A 15,357-nucleotide genomic window follows, 5' to 3' on the forward strand; every position below is an offset into this window, starting at 1 on the left:
TTTTTCCAATATATATTCACACAAAATGTCTTTTGAAAAATGAAAAATGGGCCAGGCATGGTAGTTCAAGCCTGTAATCCCAGTACTTTGGGGGGCTGAGGTGGGTGGATCACTTGAGGTCAGGAATTCAAGACCAGCCTGGCCAATATGGCGAAACCCCATCTCTACTAAAAATACGAAAGTTAGCCAGGCATGGTGGCACACGCTTGTAATCCCAGCTATGGGGGAGTCTGAGGCAGGAGAATCACTTGAACCCAGGAGGCTAGGTTGCAGTGAGCCAAGATCATGCCACTACACTCCAGCCTGGGTTGACAGAGTGAGTGAGACTCCATCTCAAAAAAAAAAAAAAGAAAAGAAAGAAAAATGAAAAATGTAGTTTAAAAATCTGTCTGCTTTTTTTTTTTTTTGAAACAGAGTCTTGCTCTGTTGTCCGGGCTGGAGTGCAGTGGTGTGATCTCAGCTCACTGCAGGCTCTATCTGCCAGGTTCAAGTGATTCTCCTGCCTCAGCCTCCTGAGTAGCTGGGATTACAGGCATGCGCCACCATGCCCAGCTAATTTTTGTATTTTTTAGTAGAGATGGGGTTTCACCATTTAGCCAGGCTGGTCTCCAACTCCTGACCTTAGGTGATCCACCCACTTTGGCCTCCCAAAGTGCTGGGATTACGGACATGAACCACTGCACCCATCCCCAGTCTAGCTTTTTAAATGTGGCATTGCACTATGGACATCTTTTCATTACATTTTCTTTCATTGCCGCGGAAGAGCCCACTGCAGGGATTTCCCGTATGTTATTCAGCCAGTCTCCTGTGGTTGATCTTGTAGATCATTGCTGACTTCTTTAGTTGTTGCCGTTTATTTAATTTTTCGTTTTGAGGTAACTTCTAATTTACAGAAGAATTGAAACAGAAGAACAGCAAACTTCCTGTACTGTACCCCGTTTGAACAGTTATTAATTTTGCCACAATCATGCTCTTTCTCTGCCATTTGAGGAATTCGTTGACATCTTGTCCCTTTAGCCCTAAATACTTCAGCAAGTGCTTTCCAAAAACAAGAAATTTTACAGTGGTAAAATACTGGCATGTATCCTACCATCTATATTCAGGTTTCTTCAGCTGTCCCAGTAATATCCTTTATATGTTATATAAATTTTTAGATACAACATATAAATCTTGGCCAGGCGCTGTGGCTCATGCCTGCAATCCCAGCACTTTGGGAGGCCGAGGCAGGTAGATCACTGAGGTCAGGAGTTTGAGACCAGCCTGGCCAACATGGTGGAACCCCGTCTCTACTAAAAATACAAAAATTAGCCGGCTGTGGTGGCGTGCGCCTATAATTCCAGCAACTGGGGAAGCTGAGGCACAAGAATCTCTTGAACCCGCGAGGTGGAGGTTGCAGTGAGCCGAGAGCACTCCACTGCACTCCAGCCTGGGTGACAGAGTGAGACTCTTGTCTCAAAAAGAGAAAAATTAGGCCGGGCACGGTGGCTCAAGCCTGTAATCCCAGCACTTTGGGAGGCCGAGACGGGCGGATCACGAGGTCAGGAGATCGAGACCATCCTGGCTAACACAGTGAAACCCCATCTCTACTAAAAAATACAAAAAAAAGAAAAAAAGAAAAATTAGCCAGGCATGGTGATGCACACTTGTGGTTCCAGCTACTCGGGAGGCTAAGCGGGGAGGATCACTTGAGCCCAGGAGGTCGAGGTTACAGTGAGTTATCATTGAGCCACTGCACTCCATCCAGGGCAACACAGCAAGACCCTGTCTCAAAATGAATTAATTAAATAAAATATGTAAATTTATTTTCCCTGTCCAGGATGAGATTCGAGATCACTTGTGTTTAGTTTTCATGTTTTGATTTGGACAGTTCTGCCTTTCTTTGTTTTCTAGTGTTGCCCTTTCTGAAGAGTAGAGGCTGTTACTTCCTGGACAGTCTGAGTTTGGTTGCCTGATGTTCCCTCGAAATCAGATTCGAGCTGTGTACTTGGGGCTGGGAATATCACAGAAGTGATGCCGTGTCCTTTTCAGGCCATCCTCTCAGGAGGCCCACGTTGCCGACTCATCCTGTGATTGATGATAGTAACTTGGATCATTGGTTAAGATGGTGCCCACCAGCACCTGTAATCCCAGCTACTCAGGAGGCTGAGGCAGGAGAATCACTTGAACCCAGGAAGCAGAGGTTGCAGTGAGCTGAGATCGCACCACTGCACTCCAGCCTGGGTGACAGAGAGAGAGTCCAACCAGGTCTCTCTGCTGTGAAGTGGCTACTTTTCCCTTTGTAATTACTAAGTATCAACCAGGCGCAGTGGCTCATGCCTATAATCCCAGCACTTTCGGAGGCCGAGGCAGGTGGATCGTGAGATCAGGAGATCCAGACCATCTTGGCTAACATGGTGAAACCCTGACTGTACTAAAAATACAAAAAATTAGCAGGGCGTAGTGGCGCATGCCTGTAGTCCCAGCTACTTGGGAGGCTGAGGCAGGAGAATCACTTGAACCCAGGAGGTAGAGGTTGCAGTGAGCCGAGATCATGCCACTGCACTCCAGTCTGGGCAACAGAGCAAGACTCCGTCTAAAAAAAAAAAAAAAATTACTAAGCATCATGTGGGGAGATACTTGGAGACTTTGTAAATATACCAGTCTAGTCCTCATCAAACTTTCATCCACCAGTTTTAGCATCCAGGGTGGTCCCTACCTGAGTGATTATTACTACAGTGGTTGCAAAATGGGTGGTTGGCAACTCTTGGCTCAAAGAAGCAAGCTTCCCGAAACTGGATGTGTCTGTGCCAGATTATAGTAACCGCCTTCTCTTTCTCTGTGGCCCACAGCCAGTCCCACAGAACCAAGGTCCTCACCATCCCCACCCCCCAGCCCCACAGAGCCTGAGAAGAGCTCCCAGGAGCCGTTGAGCCTGTCCCTGGAGAGCAGCAAGGAGAACCAGCAGCCAGAGGGCCGCTCCAGCTCCTCGCTGAGCGGGAAGATGTACTCGGGCGGCCAGGCCCCAGGGGGCATCCAGGAGATCGTTGCCATGTCCCCCGAGCTGGACACGTACTCCATCACCAAGAGGGTGAAGGAGGTCCTCACAGACAACAATCTAGGTACGGAGCAGGTGGGAATCAGAGAGGCCGCCTCCCACCTGGGTTGGCTCCTACTTGCCTTGAAAAGGTGTCTGGAGCTGTGACCCAGTGGCTCATACCTGTAATTCCAGTGCTTTGGGAGGCCAGGGAGGGAGGATCAATTGAGGCCAGGAGTTTGAGGCCAACCTGGGCAACATAGCAAGATCCCATATCTTTAAAAAGCTTTAAAAAATTAGGTGAAAACTCCATACATACAAACTTCACACATGTTGGTACATGCCTGTAGTCCTAGCAACTCAGGAGCCTGAGGCAGGAGAATCACGTGAGCCCAAGAATTCAAGGCTGCAGTGAGCTATGATCATGCCACTGCATGCCAGCCTGAGCAACAGAGCAAGACTTTGTCTCTAAAAAAAAATAAATTAATGACTGGGCATGGTGGCTCACACCTGTAATCCCAGCATTTTGGGAGGCCCAGGCAGGTGGATCACCTGAAGTCAGGAGTTCGAGACCAGCCTGGCTAACATGGTGAAACCCCATCTCTACTAAAAATACAAAAAAATTAACTGGATATGGTGGCGCATGCCTGTAGTCCCAGCTACTTGGGAGGCTGAGGCAGGAGAATCACTTGAATCCAGGAGGCAGAGGTTGCAGTGAGCCGAGATCACACCACTGCACTCCAGCCAGGGTGACAGTGTGAGACCCCATCTCAAAAAAAAAAATCAATAAATAAAATAAAAAATAGGCCAGGCACGGTGCCTCACACCTGTAATCCCAGCACTTTGGGAAGCCAAGGCGGGTGGATCCCCTGAAGTCAGGAGTTCCAGATCAGCCTGGCCAACATGGTGAAACACCATCTCTACTAAAAATACAAAAATTAGCCAAGCATGGTGGCAGGCACCTGTAGTCCCAGTTACTAGGGAGGCTGAGGCAGGAGAATCATTTCAACCCAGGAGGCGGAGGTTGTAGTGAGCTGAGATTGCACCACTGCACTGCACTCCAGCCTGGGCAACAGAGTGAGACTCCATCTCCAAAAAAATAAAAAAGCTTCCTAAAATTAGCTGCAAACTTCATGCATACAAACTTCACACTTTGTAGTGAATGCCTGTAGTCCTCAGGAAGCTGAGGCAGGAGGACCGCACGAGCTTAGGAATTCAAGGCTGCAGTGAACTATGATCCTGCCATTGCTCTCCAGCCTGGGTGACAGAGAAATACCTTGTCTCTAAAAACGTTAAATTAAAAAAAAAAAAAAAAGACGAAAGTGCCCATGGTGAGATCCCAGGGCACTGGAGTCAGCCCCAGGGCATCCAGGACCCTGTGTGAGGCATCTGGCTCTGACCTGGGTCTGGGATGGGACAAAGGGAGGTGAATGCAGTCTGAGAGTACCTGGAATTCTCAGTCCACGGCTTTAAAAACTTCCTTCCAGGAAGATGTAGAGAACCCCAATCACTGCAGAACTCCAGCTCAGTCCTCACCCAGTGCTAAGGTCCTTGCCGGCCACAGTGGAGAAATCTCTTCTAGGGCTCTTTCCCTTTTTGGGACACAAATTCCTCTGAGTCTTAAATGCAGGTGATGCCCGCCTCCCAGAGGGATGTACACAAACCCCAACATCTTCACTACAATTTCTATTATAAAAATAAGACATATTCATTGTTTTAAAATATACCAAACAGTACAGGAAAAAAACAAGTTACTAAAAAAGTAAATAAGTCCCTCCACACTGGCCTCTCAGTCACACTCCAGTGTGTGTGTGTGTGTGTGTGTGTGTGTGTGTGTGTGTGTGTATTTTTTTAAGATGGAGTCTTCTGTCACCCAAGCCCCAGGCTGGAGTTCAGTGGTGCGATCTCAGCTCACTGCAACCTCCACCTCCCAGGTTCAAGCGATTCTCCTGCCTCAGCCACCCTAGTAGCTGGGATTACAGGCATAAGCCACCACTCCTGGCTAATTTTTGTGTTTTTAGTAGGGTAGAGACGGGGTTTCACCATGCTGGCCAGACTGGTCATGAACTCTTGACCTCAAGTAATCCTCCCACCTCATCCTCCCAAAGTGCAGGGGTTACAGGTGTAAGCCACCATGCCCAGCCTACACTTCAGTTTTTTAATATCTCCTTGACACTTTCTGAACACATACAAGAACATATATACACTTAATTTCCTCTCCTTTTTTTCTGTATAGATGAAATGACACACATAGTTCGTTGCAACTTGTTTTGAAAAATGAACACTAGGCTGGGTGTGGTGGCTCACACCTGTAATCCCAGGACTTTGGGAGGCTGAGGCGGGAGGATTTTTGGAGGTCATGAGTTCCAGACCAGCCTGGGCAACATGGCGAAACCCCGTTTCTACAAAAAATACAAAAATTAACTGGGCGTGGTGGTACGTAACTATAGTCCCAGCCACTCGGGAGGATAAGGCAGAAGGATGGCTTGAGCCCAGAAGACAGAGGTTGCAGGGAGCCAAGATCACACCACTGCAGTCCAGCCTGGGTGACAGAGCCAAATCTTGTCCCAAAAAAAAATGAAAAATAAAAATACAAAAATTAGCCAGGTGTGGTGGCTCAAGCCCATGATCTCAGCTACTTGGGAGGCTGAGGTGGGAGGATCACTTGAACCTGGGAAGCAGAGGTTATAGTGAGCTGAGATCACACCACTGCACTCCAGCCTGGGTGACAGAGTGAGACCCTGCCTCAAAAAAAAAAAAAAGAGAGAAAAATGAACAGCATTTTGTGGACACCTTCCCATATTAGAATAATTCTGTAGGCCGGGTGCGGTGGCTCAAACCTGTAATCCCAGCACTTTGGGAGGCCGAGACGGGCGGATCACGAGGTCAGGAGATCGAGACTATCCTGGCTAACACGGTGAAACCCCGTCTCTACTAAAACAATACAAAAAACTAGCCGGGCGAGGTGGCGGGCGCCTGTAGTCCCAGCTACTCCGGAGGCTGAGGCAGGAGAATGGTGTAAACCCGGGAGGCGGAGCTTGCAGTGAACTGAGATCCGGCCACTGCACTCCAGCCTGGGCGACAGAGCGAGACTCCATCTCAAAAAAAAAAGAATAATTCTGTCACCCGCATTCTTTTTCACCGTTGGAAAGTGTTTCAGGCCATGGATGCGCCACAGTTTTTTACCTAACTGATGGGTATTTTGACTTTTTCCACTTTCCTGCTGCCTCTAAAAATAAGTCTGTGTGCATCTGTGTGACCTTGGGCAAGTACAGCTATCCCAGGCAGTGGAACTGCTTGCTCCAAAACTGTGCACATTTAAAACTGGGATGGAATCTGTCAAATTATCCTCCAACATGGTGTTACACATTTGTATGTATGATGTTGGCAGACAATTTCAGGGATCTCCTAGGAGTAAAGAACCTCTTAAGTTAAAAAAGCACTTTTGGGCCGGGCCCAGTGGTTCACACCTGTAACTGCAGCACTTTGGGAGGCCAAGGCAGATGGATCACCTGAGGTCAGGAGTTCAAAACCAGCCTGGCCACCATGGGAAACCCCATCTCTACTAAAAATACAGAAATTAGCCGGGTGTGGTAGTACGTGCCTGTAATCCCAGCTACTCGGGAAGCTGAGGCAGGAGAATTGCTTGAATCTGGGAGGCGGAGGCTGCAGTGAGCCAAGGTCATGCCACTACACTCTAGCCTGGGCGACAGAGCGAGACTCTGTCTCAAAAAAAGAAAAAAAGAAAAAAAAAAATCTTTTGTTTGTTGCTGCCTTGTCCGGCCCCCAAATCTCTTTTACAGACAGACCCCCCTCAGCTTCACATCAGGTGCGGGTCCTCTGCCGTCTCTGGCCCTCCCTTCTGAGTCAGTGGAGATAGCCTCGAGGCTCTCCCCTGTGTCTCAGGCCTGTTCCATGTCTCTCCTGGGAGCAGGCTTCTCTGCCCAGCCTGGAGTAACAGGTTGCTCCCCTCCCTTATCCCCAGGGCAGCGGCTGTTTGGGGAAAGCATCCTGGGTCTGACGCAGGGCTCCGTGTCTGACCTGCTGTCCCGGCCCAAACCCTGGCACAAGCTGAGCCTGAAGGGGCGGGAGCCTTTTGTCCGCATGCAGCTGTGGCTCAATGACCCCCATAACGTGGAGAAGCTGAGGGACATGAAGAAGCTGGAGAAGAAAGGTAAGACTTGGACAGGGGATGGGCCCCAGCACTGGATCTCAGATTTTCCCCGGAAGCATACCTAGCTGTAACCCACATAAACCCGGGGCTGCGGTGGTCCAGTCTCAGCCTGGTATGGGACTGCATGAAATAGCAAACTTGAAACACAATGTAACAATGTAATTGAAAGCAATGAAGATATTTATAGCCTGTGGCGGTGGCGGGGCATGGGTACTCCTGGCTACTTCGGAGGCTAAGGCAAGAGGATCGCTTGAGGATCATTTGGGAGGCTAAGGCAGGAGGATCGTTCAAGGCTGCAATGTGCTGTGATCAAAGCTGTGAATAGCCACTGTGCTCCAGCCTGCGCAGTGCAGTAAGACCCCATCTCCAATTTTTTTTTTAAATTTGTAAATATTTACTACCTCTCCCATGAAAAGCCAATACTCTGCCAGGTGCAGTGGCTCACGCCTGTAATCTCAGCACTTTGGGAGGCTGAGGCAGGCAGATCACCTGAGGTTGGGAGATCAAGACCAATCTGGCCAATATGGCAAAACCCTATCTCTACTAAAAATACAAAAATTAGCTGGGCATGTGTCCTTATAGCAGCATAATTTATAAGGACACATGCACACGTATGTTTATTGCAGCACTATTCACAATAGCAAAGACTTGGAATCAACCCAAATGTCCATCAGTGACAGATTGGATTAAGAAAATGTGGCACATATACACCATGGAATACTATGCAGCCATAAAAAAGGATGAGTTTGTGTCCTTTGTAGGGACATGGATGCAGCTGGAAACCATCATTCTTAGTAAACTATCACAAGAACAGAAAACCAAACACCGCATGTTCTCACTCGTAGGTGGGAACTGAACAATGAGATCACTTGGACTCGGGAAGGGGAACATCACACACCGGGGCCTATCATGGGGAGGGGGGAGGGGGGAGGGATTGCATTGGGAGTTATACCTCATGTAAATGACGAGTTGATGGGTGCAGCACACCAACATGGCACAAGTATACATATGTAGCAAACCTGCACGTTGTGCACATGTACCCTACAACTTGAAGTTTAATAATAATAAATAAATTTAAAAAAAAAAAAAAATTAGCTGGGCGTGGTGGCGCACACTGTAATCGCAGCTACTTGGGAGACTGAGGCAGGAGAATCACTTGAACCCAGGAGGTGGAGGTTGTAGTGAGCTGAGATTGCACCACTGCACTCCACCCTGGGCGACAGAGCAAACCTCTGTCTCAAAATAAATAAATAAATAAAATAAAAGGAAAGGAAACTGAATTTCCCATCTCTTGGTGTCCTTTCACACCTCTGAAGCTACCCCAAAGTCTGTTGCCAGCCCCAACTGCCTATTTCCCAAAACTCTGTGTACCTCCCTCCCTCCCTCCTCTGCCTCAACTCCCTGTTTTGTAGATCAGCCCTTGGCCCATAACAGATTCTACATAACAAAGGACAGGACCAGCAAACAGGAACCCTCTCTTGTAGGGCTGGGCAAGGAGATTGCAAGTTCTCACATTATGTGACATTATATCCTGATAAGATAAGCTGGCATTGTCTACAGCCATACCACACTGAATACGGGATCACGTCTGATCTCAGAAGTTAAGCCGGGTCAGAGCTGGTTAGTATTTGGATGGAAGATCAACTGGCATTGAGCTGGGCGCCCAGTCTCATGCTATGCATAAAGGATTACTCTGTATTTCCAAAGGTTCAAAGTCCATTGGAAGATAAGATAGGAGCAGTTGAAGTTGCCATCCAGGGCGTGAGGGCAGGTCGTGTGATGACCCAGGGACACGCCAGGCTCTAGAGAGCACCTAGGGCTGGGCCATCATCATCAGACAATGCTATGGTTGAGAACTTGACCTTCTACCTCCTTGCTGTGCGACGACCTTGAGCTAATTACTTTCCCTCTCTGTGCTTCCTTCTATTTCTGAAAAATAAGAGAGCTAGCTCAATGTGGTGGCTCATACCTGTAATCCTAGCACTTTGGGAGGCCAAGGTGGATGGATCACTTGAGGCCAGAAGTGATGGCTAACATGGTGAAACCCCATCTGTACTAAAAATACAACAATTAGCTGGGCGTGGTGATGCATGCCTGTAATCCCAGCTACCTGGGAGGCTGAGGCAGGAGAATCGCTTGAACCTGGGAGGTAGAGGTTGCAGTGAGCCAAGAGGATCATGCCACTGCACTCCAACCTGGGTGACAGAGCGAGACTCCATCTTAAAAATGCATTTTCAGAGCCACAAAGCATTGCTGTGAGGATTAAGTAAGACCCTCATACCTTACTTCTTTCATTCTGAAGTGGGCTTTTTTCTCCCCAACATCTTCATGATTTGGGGTCAAGATGCACCATGCAGTCAGTAAGTCATTTAAATTAGTGTCCTTACCTACCGCCCACCAATGGCTGTTCAGAAATTCAGGGATGCTTCTGACAATCTAGAGGATATCGTAGGCTAGGTGTGGTGGCTCATACCTGTAATCTCAGCACTTTGGAAGACCAAGGTGAGAGGATTGCTTAAGGCCAAGAGTTTGAGACCAGCCTGGGCAACAGAGTGGACCCTACCTCTATGTAAAAAATAAAGTAAAAGTTCCTCTTCAAAGACTTTCCTCCCGATTTAATTAGGAATAAATAGTAACTTCTCTTAGAAGGAAAATTTATTCAAAGATCTGTGCTAACATTCTTAAATATCTGCTAGCCATGATAAAGAAATCAATGTACTTTATGTTTGCTCCCACAATTTAGCCTAAATATTTGCCCTGGCATGCCTATACTGGTCCAAACAAGCATTAGGTCATAGTCTGTTCCTTTTCCTTCTTTGAAGGTGTTTTTACCTTTCTCAGCATTCTACAAGTTACTTCCTCCTTCCTTTGTTCTCCTCTGCCTTTGCCTCTTTTAAAAAGTTCTAAGTTGCTAGCCAGTCAGGACAAATACAGAATGTGAGATCCCGTTCCAGTCAGTGGAAACCGGACACAGCAGTAGGGTAGACACATCAGATTATAAATGACTCTGTTTCCTTTGTTCAGTGTACTCTTGTGGCAAAACGGCTGGCAAGTAAGTGTACCCTTTCAGCAGAAAGTATAAAAATGGTCTTGCTAAGTAAATTAAATTTATGTTCAAGTGCTATTTCTTTACGGCACCAGGGAAGAAGCATTTCAAACACTCTACAAAACAATTTTTTCAATGAGCCAGGTATGGTGGCATGCACCTGTAGTCCCACCTACTCAGGAGGCTGAGGCAGGAGGATCGCTTGAAGGCAGGAGTTCAAGGTTGCAGTGACTTGTGATTGTGTCACTGCATTCCAGCCTGGGTGACAGAGAGAGACCCCATCTCTACAAAAAAAATTTAAAAATTAGCCAGGGGTGGTGGTTCACACTTGTAATCCCAGCTACTTGGGAGGCTGAGGCAGGAGGTTTGCCTGAGCCTAGTTAGTTGAAGCTACAGTGAACTATGACTGCACCCATGTACTCCAGCCTGGGTGACAGAGTGAGACCCTGTCTCTACAAAAACAGAGAGAATACCGTGGAGCACCCTGTTTCGAGTGCTTCCTATGTGCGAGGAATGATCCTAAGTCTTCGCTCGTGCCAGGGCTCCCTGGCTGGTGAGGTCAGGCTAGCATCTTGTGGCGTGGGGGTGGGAGTTGAGAGATGCAGGAGAGTGAGGAGGGAGAAAGGCTGGGGGGCGTACCCCTAAGCTTAGGGCATGATGGCTTCCTCCTAGTGGGCCTGACAGATGCACGCCCACCGTGGGACTCCTGCTGGCCAGGAACTGATGGGGTGGGGACAGCACCTCTCAGCCCTCCCTCTCTCCCCGGCTCCAGCCTACCTGAAACGTCGCTATGGCCTCATCAGCACCGGCTCAGACAGTGAGTCCCCGGCCACCCGCTCGGAGTGCCCCAGCCCCTGCCTACAGCCCCAGGACCTGAGCCTCCTGCAGATCAAGAAACCCCGGGTGGTGCTGGCACCTGAGGAGAAGGAGGCGCTGCGGAAGGCCTATCAGCTGGAACCCTACCCCTCACAGCAGACCATCGAGCTCCTCTCCTTCCAGCTCAACCTCAAGACCAACACCGTCATCAACTGGTTCCACAACTACAGGTGGGACTATGGGGGCATGCCCACAGGGCGGGTGGCAGAACCCAGGTGGGACCCCTTCCCCATCCGAGAGCCTGGAGGGAGCCCCACATAGCCTCTGGGAGATGGGAGACCCCACCACATAGGCACTTAGATATAGAACACAGCGCCAGGTACGGTGGTTCATGCCTATAATCCCAGCACTTTGGGAGGCCAAGGCGGGAGGATCACTTGAACCCAGGAGTTCGAGACCAGCCCAGCTGCATAGGGAGACTTCTCTACAAAATAAATAAATAAATAAATAAATAAATAAATTAGTTGTGTGCAGTGGCATACACCTGTAGTCCCAGCTACTTGGGAGGCTGTAGTGAGAGGATTGCGTAAGCCTAGGAGGCGGAGGCTGCAGTGAGCTACCATCACACCACTGCACTCCAGCCTGGGTGACAGAGCGAGACCGTATCTCAAAAACAAGAAAAATGAGACTGAGGTGGATCACCTGAGGTCAGGAGTTTGACACCAGCCTGGCCAACATGGTGAAACCCTGTCTCTATTAAAAATTAAAAAATTATCCTGGCATGGCAGTGTGCACCTGTAATCCCAGCTACATGGGAGGCTGAGGTAGGAGAATTGCTTGAACCTAGGAGGCAGAGGTTGCAGTGAGCTAGTATCATACCACTGTACTCCAGCCTGGGCGACAGAGCAAGACTCCATCTCAAAAAAAAAAAAAAAAGTAAATCACAGGCAAATGTGGAAGAAATCCCAGCTCCATTACTTTCAGCTGTGGAGCCTTCTTCACTTCCCTGAGCCTCAGTCTTCTAACCTGTAAAATGGGGTGGACAGTAGCTGGATCTACTTCATCGAGTTGCACAAAGGATTTGATAGACTAACATAGTTACATAAAATACCTAGGATGTAGGCCAGGCACGGTGGCTCACACCTGTAATCCCAGCACTCTGGGAGGCTGAGATGGGCAGATCACCTGAGGTCAGGAGTTTGAGATCAGCCTGGGAAACATGATGAAACCCCATCTCTTCGAAACATACGAAAATTAGCCAGGCATGGTGGTGCATGCCTGTAGTCCCAACTATGTGGGAGGCTGAGGCAGGAGAATCCTTTGAACCCAGGAGGCGGAGGTTGCAGTGAGCTGAGATGATGCCACTATACTCCAGCCTGGGCAACAGGGTGAGACTATCTCCAAAAAACAAAAAAATACCCAGCACATAGTATGTGGTAGGTATTGATGTGATTATTGTCATTATTTTTATTATTATTTCACCCTGTTTGCCCTGTGTCTGCCTCAAAGAAGGGACAGGGAAAGGTATTTGGGGGTACAGGCCTGAGGAACCCTGACTATTCATTGAGCCTCAGGTTGGATCCCTGATTTCGTGCTCCTGGCCCCTCCCACCGCTGAAACCAAAAGAAACCCCCCTGATATCCTTTTCAGGCTCCACTACCTCAGGGAGTGGGTGATTCCTACTTCAATGGCTGCTGCTTTCCATAGCTCTTCCCACTCTTGACTCCCTGTTCTCACAAGTCACTGGCCTGCAGTAGGTTGAGTTTCCTAGGAGTTTAGTCCCAGGGCTGGCTCTGAGGAGACCCCTGTAAAGAATGCTTGATGGGGGAATTTCAGGGACCATCTCTGAGGAACACCCCCCACCCCACCCCTGCCAAGCTTCCTGAGCAGGAAAAGTCTCTGGTACTCACATGGTACCACAGAAGAAAATCCACTCATCCATTCTAGGGGAAGAGAATGTCTCTTGATCCCCAAGGGATCAAGGAAAGAGGAGATTGGTGGGAGGAGCAACTGAGCATCTTCTCTCTCCTGGGCACCAGGGGCCCACAGACCCGAGTCCGTACCCTCTCTCAGTCCCCAATCCCTCCATAAGTCATTTTACTTCTCCAAGTCTCACCCTTATTTTACAGATGAGGAACCTAATACCTATCCCGCAATGTTTGATTGTAGATCAAATGAAATAACTCTGGGTATAAACGCATTATAAAATACAGTTTGGGCCAGTCACAGTGGCTCATACCTGTAATCCCAGCATTGTGGGAGGCCAAAGTGGGCAGATCACCTGAGGTCAGGAGCTCAAGACCAGCCTAGCCAAAATGATGAAACCCGTCTCTACTAAAAATAGAAAAGTTAGCCAGGCAAGGTGGCAGGGGCCTGTAATTCCGGCTACTCGGAGGCTGAGGCACGAGAATCACTTGAACCTGGGAGGTGGACGTTGCTTTGAGCTGAGATCACACCACTGCACTCCAGCCTGGGTGACAGAGTGAGACTCTGTCTCAAACAAATAAATAAATAAAATAAAATATGGTTTATCATCTGGCTCAGAACAGAGCCTGCCAAATAACAAATGACATAGGTCCTTAAAGCCTGCTCATTTCCTTCCTTCCCTGGGGGATATGGGGACATCTTCTCGCCTCTGATTCCCCACAGGAATTGAGCACTCCATTACTATCCAACATATTCGTTCAACAAACGTTTCTAATGTATGCATAGTGAACCAATCCCCGCCCTTAAGGACCTTACAGTCACAAAACAGAGCATTTCACTTATAATCTAGTAAATACTGTGAAACAGGAAGGAACAAGGGGCTAAGGGAAAAGGGAATTCCGCCTGGGGAGGACTTTACAGAAGTGGTATTTGAGATGGGTTTTGAGGGATGAATAGGAGTTTGCACAAAGGAGGAGAGAGAATTCCACTCTCAAAGAACTCTCAAAGGGTTATAATTACAGAAGAACACATTATTTCATTTGGTAAATGTTTACTGAGCATCTACTCTGTACCGGATGCCACAGAAAACAGACAAAGTCCCTCCCCATCGAAGCTCTTCCCATTGGAGGGAGCTGAGGGAGATGGGGGAGAACTCTGGAAGGTGGGCAAGGTCACCTTTGTGGGGGGATTGGGGATTGAGAGACGGTATGGACTAGATGATCCCTCACAGTTCCTCCAGGCCCAGGATCCTGGGATGGGGCCCCACAGGACCTGGGCAGAGAGGCAGGGGCAAGAAAATAAAAGCCAGACTGCTGGGTTCAGAGCCCTGTGACCATGCCAATTCCTGTGCCCTCTCAGCCTGGTCTCCTTTATCAATGCAAATCAGATTAGTGTATCATTATGAGATTATTATATTAGGTTGGTGCAAAAGTAATTGCAGTTTTTGCCACTTTTGTTTTGTTTTGTTTTGTTTCTGTTTTTGTTTAGTAGAGACGGGGTTTTGCCATGTTGGCCAGGGTAGTCTAGAACTCCTGACCTCAAGTGATCCACCTGCCTTGGCCTCCCAAAGTGCTGGTATTACAGGTGTGAGCCACCGCACCCAGCTGGTTTTTGCCATTTTTAAAAAAATGTTTCTTGATCCATTTTAAAGGATTTGCCATTTTTAAAAAAAAATGGTTTTGCCATTTAAAAAAGTCACAAAAGGCCAGGCATGGTGGCTCACACTTGTATCCCAGCACTTTGGGAGGCTGAGGCAGGCAGATCACAAAGTCAAGAGATCGAGACCATCTGGCCAACATGGTGAAACCCCTTCTCTACTAAAAATACAAAAATTACCTGGGTGTGGTGGCGCGCACCCGTAGTCCCAGGTACTCGGGAGGCTGAGTCAGGAGAATCACTTGAGCCCAGGAGGCAGAGGTTGCAGTGAGCTGAAATCGTGCCCCCACTGCACTCCAGCCTGGCGACAAAGTGAGACTCCATCTTGGGAAAAAAAAAAAAAAAAGCAGTCACACAAAAAAGGAAAAAAAAAGGCAGAAAATCCAATTACTTTTACACCAACCTAACAGAAAATGAAATAAACAGGCTGGGTATGGTGGCTCATGCCTGTAATCCCAACACTTTGGGAGACCGAGAATGGAGGATTGCTTGAGGTCAGGAGTTCAAGACCAGCCTGACCAACATGGTGAAACCCCGTCTCTACTAAAAATACAAAAATTAACCAGGCATGGTGGTGCCCACCTATAATCCCAGCTGCTCGGGAGGCTGAGGCAGTAGAGTTGCTTGAACCCGGGAGGCAGAGGTTGCAGTGAGCTGCGATTGCGCCACTGCACTCCAGCCTGGGCAACAGAGCGAGACTCCATCTCAAAAAAAAAGAAAAAAGAA

At 48.3% G+C, this 15,357-nt stretch overlaps 1 protein-coding gene across 1 annotated transcript in view; it reads left to right on the forward strand.

Moving 5' to 3' along the window:
* The window catches only part of CUX2 (cut like homeobox 2), a 318,747-nt gene that overhangs the window by 299,361 nt on the left and 4,029 nt on the right, over positions 1 to 15,357 (forward strand). The window contains exons 19-21 of the mRNA XM_037996526.2: positions 2,829 to 3,098; positions 6,999 to 7,187; positions 11,006 to 11,279. Of these exons, the coding sequence (XP_037852454.1) occupies positions 2,829 to 3,098; positions 6,999 to 7,187; positions 11,006 to 11,279 (733 nt within the window). The remainder of the gene's footprint in view (positions 1 to 2,828; positions 3,099 to 6,998; positions 7,188 to 11,005; positions 11,280 to 15,357) is intronic.

The sequence above is a fragment of the Chlorocebus sabaeus genome, chromosome 11, assembly GCF_047675955.1.
Source record: "Chlorocebus sabaeus isolate Y175 chromosome 11, mChlSab1.0.hap1, whole genome shotgun sequence".
Classification (NCBI taxonomy): domain Eukaryota; kingdom Metazoa; phylum Chordata; class Mammalia; order Primates; family Cercopithecidae; genus Chlorocebus; species Chlorocebus sabaeus.